Raw genomic sequence first — 9600 nt, 5'->3', positions numbered from 1 at the left:
TCTGTCTTGGTGGAGCTAGAACCCGTGAGGATCTGCACATCGTCAAGGCTGGTGTTCATGTTGTAATTGGAACTCCTGGTCGTGTGTTTGACCTGTTTCGAAGAAAATCTCTTCCTTCTGACGACATCACGATGTTTGTCCTTGATGATGCTGATGAAATGCTCTCCCATGGTTGCAGGGATCAGGTTTGTGATCTTTACCTTTACCAAGTTTGATTATAGATATAGTATGGTTACGTTGTTATTATACCAACTCATGTGATCGATCAATCTGACTTGGTTATATATGTTGTGTTTTTCTGGTGGAATTTGCAGATCTATGACATATTCCAGTTTCTCCCACCTAAGACTCAGGTTGGAGTATTCTCAGAAACGATGCCACCAGAAGCTCTTAATATCACAAGGAAGTTCATGAGCAAACCAGTGTCAATCTTGGTGAAACGTGATGAGCTCACACTTGAAGGTATCAAGCAATTCTACGTGAACGTGGAGAAGGAAGAGTGGAAGCTCGAGACTTTCTTTGATCTTTGTGAGACTCTAGATGTCACCAAGACTGTCACCTACGTCAACAGTCGTCGAAAGGTTGACTGGCTCACAGACAGATTGAGAAGCCGTGACCACACAGTCTCAGCAACTCATAAAGACATGGACCAAAACACAAGAGACATCATCATGAGAGAATTCAGGTCTTTTTCATCTGCTATTCTCGTCACAACCGATCTCTTGGATCGTGGTATTGATGTGCTCCAGAAAGTCTCTCTGGTCATAAATTATGACCTCCCAACTAAGCCGGAGAATTACCTTCACCGTATCGGAAGGAGTACTGGAAAGATCGGGAGAAAGGGTGTTACAATTAACTTTGTGACTGTTGACGATGAAACAATGCTGTTTGATATTCAGAAATTGTACAATGTGGACGTTGAGGAGCTGCCTGAAAACGTGGCCGATTTGCTGTGAAGAAGAAGAAAGGTTACTTGTTTGTATCACTAGCTATGTTTCTGTCAGATTTGTTCCCCTTTTTCTTTATTTTGCAGGGTATGAGTTAGTGATCACTTTTTCTTTTGATCACTTTAGTTGGGTAGATGATATGGTTTTTGACGCTTTACTAGGTCTGACCCCGCAGTATACTGCAGGATAATGTTTTTTTTCATATGATAAATTTTGATTTATTATGTATTTTCTAATTTTAATAATACAGTTCCAATTTGTAAAATTTCTTGTTTATTAGCATAGTTGTAAATTGTAAATATCGTTAGTTGGTTGTTGCGTTTATAATAGAGCTATCAAAGCAGTGTTGCCCGTCCCATTATATAAAACACAGTTTTAAGCATCATGCGATGGGTCGAGAATATTATGACTTCCTCTTATAGGGTGATCTGTTCGATCCGAGAGTAGTATATATGAAACACAAATGAGTCTTGCCAATGTAAGCTACCAGATTTAGTTTAAATATTTTAAAATTAATTATTGTTTACAAATAAATATAATAATTTCAAAGAGAATATAATCTTCTTATATATCATTATCTCATAAATATTATAATTTTAGTTTATTAAAAATCTTGAAATTACCACATGTTTAATAATTTACGATTAACTAAACCCACTCCATTATATAACCCATAATTTTTTACGTCTTTTCTCTTTTGAATTGATTTAATGTATTAATCTAGTCTTTAGTTAAAGTTGTTCAAATAGTAAAAAAATGGATATACTGTAGATACACGTTTTATTTACTTTTATAACGCAATTGCATGATTCATGAACACATTTTCTATTTGCAGTGGATGTTTAATCAATTGGATATACGAAATACCGTATGGAAATACTGTATTAGTACTAAAGCAAATAAAGTAAGCTTCTTTATTAAAACCGGTTTAGGAAACCAAACTCAATTTGTATAAATAAGAAAATTACATGTGTGTTAGTAGGACCGAAGGCCCAATATGACAGTCTCAAATACTTTTCCTCACGGGTCGGATTTTTTGAAAACACGCGGATCCTTTTCTAATCCCATGTTAATTTTTAATTAAGTTTTCTAATTCCGATTTTATCCTTTTCAATTTCAATTAAACATTTCTTTTGTGAATAATTCAGTGGCAATTGCTGTAAATAAAACTATAATTTTGGACATTCTTAATTTTGTACTCCTCTTTTAATAATATTATATAAGATAAGATAAAAGTGATCAAAAGAAAAGACTCCAAGTAATAGTCAGTGCAATGTTTTTAATACCTAACTCAAGTACAATGGAAAATGTTGTTGTTAATAATTTAATCTTTAACCATTTTGTAAATACTCTCTCTAACTAGATTCTAAGAAGAAGAACAAAGAGAAACATTTCGATTGTACAAATCTTATTTGGTTGCTGAATACGTCACTAGAAACATACTCTCTATATACATATATAAGTAATACTACATCTTGCAGTTTAAGATGTACGCTAAACATTTAGATAGTAGTAGTTAATTTATGTGACATTACAAGGACAAACAATACAATAATTAACAAACAAATAGAGTGCTGGAAGCCAAACAGTCTTTTAGATGATGTTGCATTTGAAGTACTTTCTGAATACTTCCTCTTCCTTGCAGTGCAGAGAGATGACTTTGTAGACTTCAATCAACAATTTCGGAAACCGTACGGCAAAGTACTCATCGTATCCTTCTGGAACTGTTCCGACAAGTTCCTAAGACATGAAAGAATTTCAAAAATCATCAGTCTACGCTTGTGTGTGTAACGAACGGTGTTTGAGGGATTCAATTATTATAAGATGAAACCTGAATTTCTGGTGGAAGTTCACGATAATGATTCAGCTTGTTCCTGATGACTCGTAACAAATCGCGAATGCTGTCGTATTTGTAACGTCTGTAGGACCCGAAGTTTGTGATGAAAGCAGGTTCTAGCTTTTCATCCCATTTCCCTCCTATAGCAACTGGAGCTGTACTCTCCATTGCTTTCAATATTTCAGAATCAGCTTCTCTATTTTCAAGCTCAACTCGGTCACTGGCATCCCGAAGAAAAGACAGTCTCGTCTCCGAGTCCCAAAACATAGGATGTACCACCACTTCTGTTGCACTCGGACTGCGAATAGCAAGCAACACATAATAAGAGATAAGGTTTTGTCGAGTGAATATTTAAATCATGAGAGAGGAAAATAACAATACCGTAAATCAGGGTTTGGGTCCAACAAACGGGATATGAGGTCTGAAGCTTCTGGAACGTGTTCTACTAGAAATAGGTCGACTTTGTTCTTCACAATATTGACATCTCGTTCAAGATCATCTCCAAATGGATGCTTACAACCGGTTATAGTATAAAAGATGACACAACCTAAACTGAACATGTCCACTGCACGAGTTTGACGACCTTGTAGAAGCTGCTCTGGTGCTTGCCAACCCGAACTACCAGAACCTAATATATTTTTAAAAAGTGGTTTGAAACTCTTTTCATATATAAAATCACATATTCAACCACGGATCATACACTAACATGTCCTTATCAACTTATCCCATCATGTAGTATTTCTCTAGTGTTAATTTTGTTTTGCAAGATCAATCAGTCATATTTTTGAAAGTGTTACATATCCAACCTGAGGATCAAAGAAAGATAATAAAAAAAAAGAACTTACCGGTGGCAAGCTGACCCAATGATGACATATCTCTAGACATACGTTTGCTAATGCCCATATCAGAAAGTTTAGCAGTCATCTCTTTACTAATTAAGACATTTTGTGGCTTCAAGTCCCGATGAACTATTCCCAATTTGTGTAAGTGGACAACCCCATACACCATATCCCTGCATCAAAACACCAACAACCTTAGGAATGCAAGTTTAAACAGTAAATTAGCAAACAAAGTTTAAACTAATCTAGCCTAGACTTATCAAAACCTAGTTGCTAACTTTGATGTTCAAATGAAACATCTCTTAAATTCAAGAATGTTATTATGACATATATAGAAAAGCATGAATTCATATTAACCTCATTAGTTTAAGCATGAAAGGTGAAGGGCGGCCCCCGACTTTCCAAAAATTGTTTCCTTTGATAACTCCCTCCAACGAATCCAGTTGGATCTTATATGAAGCTACTGCTTCAGTAGATTCGTTGTTTCCCAATATTTTTGTCATAGAAAACTCTAAATAGGATTTGATAAGATCATCTAAACTGCACGTGCAACGCTCTAGAGAAAGGTATACAAAATCTTGATCATACTCCACACCATACCACCGGATGATGTTAGAGTGTTGGTCGGATGCAATGAGGTTTTGAATCTCTTTGAAAGCAACCTCATGATGAGATCGAACAAGGCGTTTTACAGCTACAGGCCGGCCTGCGTAAATACCCTCAAACACCACAGTTCCGTTACTTCCCTTTGCGATTTCTTTACTTGAAACAAACAACTTACCGATCTTTCGCCCAGCAGTTGCACCACTTTGAAAGTTATTGATGCCTAGTAACATTTGACCTCCTTCAATGAGCTCGAACTGGTCCTGGCCATGGGGAACTGACTGCCTATTCCCTGATTTACGGTTCTTTTTCTTTTTGGAAGTTCCAGATTTCAAACTAAAGTCACTGCCCCTCGACGAAAACCTTTTAATGAAAACAGAGACAACAACACCCAGAAGCACTAAAGGGACCAATAACTTAACGAATGACCATTCAAAAACTTTTCCAAACACATATCCATATTTTTTCCCATGTTGCTCTTGTAACTTCCTTGCTTCAATGGATTTTTCAGAAAGCATGATGCTGTTTTCGCTCTCAAGGTGTAGCATTTTCACTTTCATTGGCTCATCATAGGGGACCCTAATAACAAGTTCAGGGCCAGGAACGTCAATTTGTGATCCACATGGCAATGGCATATAGATTCCAGTTTGAATTCTAGGACCGAGGTCATAGCCTGAATTGAAAACTGGGTCACATAGAAAAGCAGCTCTGAAGTGAGAAACCGTAAAATTCCACGCAAGCTTTCCAGTGGCATTACCAAAATGCTCTAGTTTGGAATCTGTTCGCCTGATAAGAAGAGGTAGCTTCAGAAAATCTACATTGCTAGTGGGCTTCACCAGAGCATTATTAAGTTTAGTATCTTCAGAAGAATGGGTTGACTTGTAAACATGGATTAGCCTCCCTGATTCACCATCAACCAAATAGGCAGTAGTTGTTTCTGACCCAAGAGTCACACCACCATCCGTTACAAGTGGCTTCTGCCTAAAAAAGTCCCCAACTGTCTGCAATTCAACAGAGGAAAATGTCACATATGTATTAACATAATGCCAGCAATGTATAAAAGAGAGATGCATAAAAAAAAAGTTTCTCTCGCATACCCAATTATGATAGCCATCAACCGTAGCCGCCGTTGAGCTGTCCACATAGTCTACTATAATCAAAGGACTACTTATCTCAGTAGCATTTTCTGTGTTGTTATTAGCACCTAGAGGAGCCTGATATAACGAATACAGTGGGGATCCTGTTGAGAAGGACCATATTGTTTGCTTTGATGCTTGCTGCTTTAAAGACACTTTCCCATCACGATCAACAACTAAGTTGGTATTTGGCTCTGTTGGATATGTATGACCCCTGGTCGTTGGCTTTGAAGGTTCACTGATTAGAAAATTAGATAACATCACAACCAGTAAATCAAAAGGTAACCAAAACCAATTCTGGCCATCCAAGAATTTAAACAACCCCTAAGTCACTAGTTCCATCACGTTTTCAAATACCTAAAACTGTCTGTCAATATATGTCTTTCTAAAGATGTAGAGGGAGGAAGGAAGGAAGGAACTCACTTAGTGAATTCTTGTAAAGTTCTGAAGCCGACACGAGTTACCGCGAGCGGATACGTCGCCTCGTTGGCAGCGCCGCCGCAAGAAGGCGTCCATGGTGAGAGAATCAGTAGTAAGAAGAATAGATGGCGGAGGAAACGGCATCTCGGCGGCATGGTCCAGATCAATTAAGGAGAATCCGAACAGAGACAGAGATGATGATGATGATGATGATGATGATGATCAAGCTGTGAATAATAAAAAAACAGAGGAGGAGGAGGAGGAGGAGGACGAATCAATCAAATCAATCATCGAATATAAGGGAATCAAGAGATAAGAGAGGAGAAGGGGTTTTAGAATATTAACCTGAGGGTGAAGTCAACGATGGATACGAAGCTTTTGTCTGAGGCTGCGGTTTTGGGATCTCTCGTGTCCGGCGAGTTTCTCCTCCTCCTCCTCCCCCTTTGCCCTCACAAGTCACACACTACACCCCCTATCGTGTCCAATAACGCGTTTTTTTTTGCTTTTGAATCTTCTTCTAACAAATTATTATTATTATTATTTTCGAGAAAAAAATCTACAACACAGTGATCTACTAGAATCACACTAGTTGTGTGTTGTGTCGATATTTTAATCTTTAAGTAGAGTTATGTGCTAGCTTTTGTCTGAGGCTGCGGTTTAAGGATCTTTCTTCATTGCCCTAACCCGTACGGCCGAGCCGAGCCGAGCCGAGCCAATGCCGTTTATTAACCTAACCTTTTTAGGTCTTCTTCTTCTAACACAATTATTATTTTTAAAATAACCGGCGTGTTTTTATTTCGGTTTAATCAAATTGAACCGGTTGGAAAAAGATAACTAAACCGGTTTAAGCCGACGTCGTTTCATTTCTTGAAGGGGAGCTTGAAATTGAAAAACAAATTAGGAGTCGGTCACTTTGGCTTTAGGTTTAAAGGCGTTTTGAATAGCTTCCCCGTCTCGGTGTTCGTTCTGACGACTGAAATTTTTTACCGGCGATATTGAAATTGAAGATGTTGCAGAGCAAAGTTTTCAATAAGAAAACAAGAGGAGGCAAAATACAAAAGGTCTCTCTATGCTTCTTCTTCGTCTTCCTTCCGATTTTTTTGTTTCGTTATTTTAACTTCTTCTTTTTTGTTGGCTCTTTGGTGGTGTTTCTGCGACAGCAAGTGAGAGAGGTTTATCTAAGAGATGACATATACTGTGGAGCTTTCTCTTGCAAGTCTTGTGATACTTCAGCTGCTCGTTTGTCTTCCCCTAAGTTACTCGTTGTTGATACCAACGTCGTTCTTCACCAAGTAATTTTTTTTTACCTTTGTTTTTGATTATCTCTGAGCTTTCATATTTTGGTATTGTTTTGTGGATAGTATTAGTTAATTAATGTGTTGTTTTTGTTTTGGTAGATTGATTTGTTGGAGAATCAGGCTATAGACAATGTTGTTGTTCTATCTGTGGTGTTGGACGAGGTTAAGAACAGGAACAGATCTGTTTATAATAGAATCAGAGCTCTCTGCAGCAATCCAACGAGGCAATTCTATGTTTTCTCCAATCATGTCCACAAGTAAGACTGTATTCGAGCTTTGAGAGCCTTTAGATTCATCAGATTAGTGAAATGTTGTTTGTTATATTGATTAGATGTTCTCATTATGACCACTGAAACGTACGAAGCTGTAAACATTTTTTTTATCCGTGTTCTTTGTTGTTTGCTCACCTTTACTAAAACTCTCCACAGGGATACCTATGTGCAGGCCATGGAGAAAGAGAGTGCCAATGACCACAACGATAGAGGTTTTTATTTACTACTTAGTCACCTTCTTTGTTTGTTAATGATGATGTATTAATTCATAGAAGATGTTTTACAACTTTGGAATTTATCTGGAACTCAGCTATTCGCGTTGCTACGCTATGGTATCAGAAGCATCTAGGGGGCACATCTCAGGTGTTGCTTGTAACAAACGACAGGGAAAATAAACGGAAGGCCACTGAAGAAGGCATATCTGCAGAGACTAGTATGTAAATCACTTTTATTTTTTCAATCTAGATATCAAAGCTCGGTTTTGCATGACCGTTTGTGTGTGTTTGCTATTTGACTTTGAAGTTTATCAATGAATGTGTCTGTATCAGTTGAGGCTTTTGTTAAATCACTTGAACAACCTGAATTGCTGGATCTGCTTGCACAACCAACCAACGAAGACGTAACTATGGAAGATGCAGATGATTCTAGACCTTCAAAGAGGAAACTTATATACCAAGAGGTAATGGAGATAACATACTTGTTTCTCAGTCGCAGATTTTGTTAACTAGATTCTGCCATCAAACTTTTTGTCTCCAATTTTGTTCTTTTTACCTGCCTGCAGCATAAGCCCATGTCTGAGATTACCGCTGGTTTACATCGTGGAATATATCACCAAGGAAAACTCCGAGTCAATCGTTTTAATCCTTTCGAAGCTTATGTTGGAAGCGAGAGCATTGGCGAAGAGATAACTATCTATGGGCGCAGCAACATGAACAGGGCTTTCGATGGTGATATTGTTGCGGTCGAACTCTTGCCTCGCGATCAATGGCAAGCGGAAAAGGCATTATCTATAGCTGAAGAAGGTTTCTTTTAATATCTACATGAACTTAAGACTAGTAATCTGCTTGCATGAAGTTGTGTTAAACCTATCTTTCTTTCACATATCAAATTCAAATGCAGATGATGAAGAAGAGGACGATACTGTTCATTTGGCTCCAAACAGTGCTGATGATGCTCCTAGAAGCTCAAATTTATCCCAGGAAACTTTGGGGGATAAAAATGCTACCCCTGCTCGTCCATCAGGCCGTGTAGTCGGTGTTATCCGTAGAAATTGGCACTCGTAAGTCCATTACTTAATAATAACCCGGTTTTCTTGCTTATTTTTTCTTAACGACTAGAAAAAGTATATCATATGAGATCATGTTAACAGACGTGTTGATATGTTCTTCTTAGAGGTACCTGTTTCTGGTTACTACATATATGACTGAACGATTATCTTCAATACTCTTGATTCAGTGTCTTTTGTCTGTGCAATTATACTCTACTTTTCCTTAGTTTATTCGTACTCTTTGAGTCTAATTCAAGCCGTGGTTTCTGAATGACGGTTCCTAATTTGCATGATATCATGCAGCTATTGTGGATCTCTTGAACCGATGTCTCTACCTGCTGGTAGTGGTGGAACGGTCCATGCTTTATTTGTGTCTAAAGATCGCAGAATTCCCAAGATTCGCATTAATACTCGACAGCTGCAGAACCTTTTGGATATGAGGATAGTAGTGGCTGTTGATTCCTGGGACCGTCAATCTCGATATCCTTCTGGTCATTATGTACGACTAATCGGCAAGATAGGTGACAGGGAAACTGAAACAGAGGTAACATTATATTGAAGTACTGGGGTTCTGTTCTAGTTGGAGTTAGGATAGGAGGGCAAGAGTAGGAGGACAATTATATCGATTTTCTTTTTAATTAGGGAAGTAACTGATATTGATAACTGGAAATAACATCAAGACTTTTTCCTCTGGATGCTGCAGGTTGTGTTGATAGAGAATGATGTTGACTACTCGCCATTCTCTTCTCAAGTTCTGGCATGCTTGCCACCCTTACCCTGGTCTGTATCTTCTGAAGACATATCCAATCCTGTTAGGCAAGACTTACGACATTTGCTTGTCTTTAGTGTGGACCCTCCAGGTATGTATCCAAAGCTCTCTACTCATTTGATAGTATATGATTGCCAGTTAAATTTCTTCCAGAGTTTGCCGGTAGTTGTGTATAAGCAGATTAACCTTTTTGTGGTGCTAACAGGTTGCAA

General features: G+C 38.0%; 3 protein-coding genes across 3 annotated transcripts in view; 2 read left to right on the top strand and 1 right to left on the bottom strand.

The window, feature by feature from the left end:
- LOC104768147 (eukaryotic initiation factor 4A-6-like) lies at positions 6-1194 on the top strand (the record flags this gene model as incomplete). Its single annotated transcript, XM_010492075.1, has 2 exons — positions 6-185; positions 315-1194. Coding segments are annotated over 2 exons (822 nt in total), but the record flags the coding sequence as incomplete, so codon positions are not given.
- LOC104767056 (serine/threonine-protein kinase/endoribonuclease IRE1a) lies at positions 2345-6366 on the bottom strand. The gene is made up of 8 exons (XM_010491079.2): positions 6128-6366; positions 5786-6009; positions 5324-5600; positions 3981-5227; positions 3630-3796; positions 3166-3412; positions 2779-3082; positions 2345-2687 (listed from the first exon to the last, which is right to left on the bottom strand). Exons 2-8 carry the CDS (start codon positions 5935-5937, stop codon positions 2541-2543), a joined length of 2541 nt encoding a protein of 846 aa, XP_010489381.1. The 5' UTR covers positions 5938-6009; positions 6128-6366; the 3' UTR covers positions 2345-2540.
- Positions 6688-9600, top strand: part of LOC104790873 (exosome complex exonuclease RRP44 homolog A) — a 9269-nt gene continuing 6356 nt past the window's right edge. Inside the window, exons 1-10 of the mRNA XM_010492074.2 lie at positions 6688-6843; positions 6943-7074; positions 7180-7337; positions 7509-7564; positions 7663-7785; positions 7901-8031; positions 8134-8374; positions 8472-8631; positions 8923-9163; positions 9323-9479. Coding sequence (XP_010490376.1) covers positions 6790-6843; positions 6943-7074; positions 7180-7337; positions 7509-7564; positions 7663-7785; positions 7901-8031; positions 8134-8374; positions 8472-8631; positions 8923-9163; positions 9323-9479 — 1453 coding nt within the window. The 5' untranslated portion in view covers positions 6688-6789. The remainder of the gene's footprint in view (positions 6844-6942; positions 7075-7179; positions 7338-7508; positions 7565-7662; positions 7786-7900; positions 8032-8133; positions 8375-8471; positions 8632-8922; positions 9164-9322; positions 9480-9600) is intronic.

Source organism: Camelina sativa, chromosome 19 (assembly GCF_000633955.1).
Source record: "Camelina sativa cultivar DH55 chromosome 19, Cs, whole genome shotgun sequence".
NCBI classification, from domain to species: domain Eukaryota; kingdom Viridiplantae; phylum Streptophyta; class Magnoliopsida; order Brassicales; family Brassicaceae; genus Camelina; species Camelina sativa.
This window is presented reverse-complemented; position numbering and strand designations above follow the sequence as displayed.

What these genes read in the sequence shown, in the direction of transcription:
- LOC104767056 (XM_010491079.2), bottom strand. Translation starts at nt 5,937, where the DNA reads ATGCCGCCGAGATGCCGTTTCCTCCGCCATCTATTCTTCTTACTACTG. An exon ending in TTCATGCTTAAACTAATGAG is followed by an intron (nt 3,797 to 3,980) that starts GTTAATATGAAT and finishes GTTTTGATGCAG; the next exon opens with GGATATGGTGTATGGGGTTG. An exon ending in AACTTCCACCAGAAATTCAG is followed by an intron (nt 2,688 to 2,778) that starts GTTTCATCTTAT and finishes TTCATGTCTTAG; the next exon opens with GAACTTGTCGGAACAGTTCC.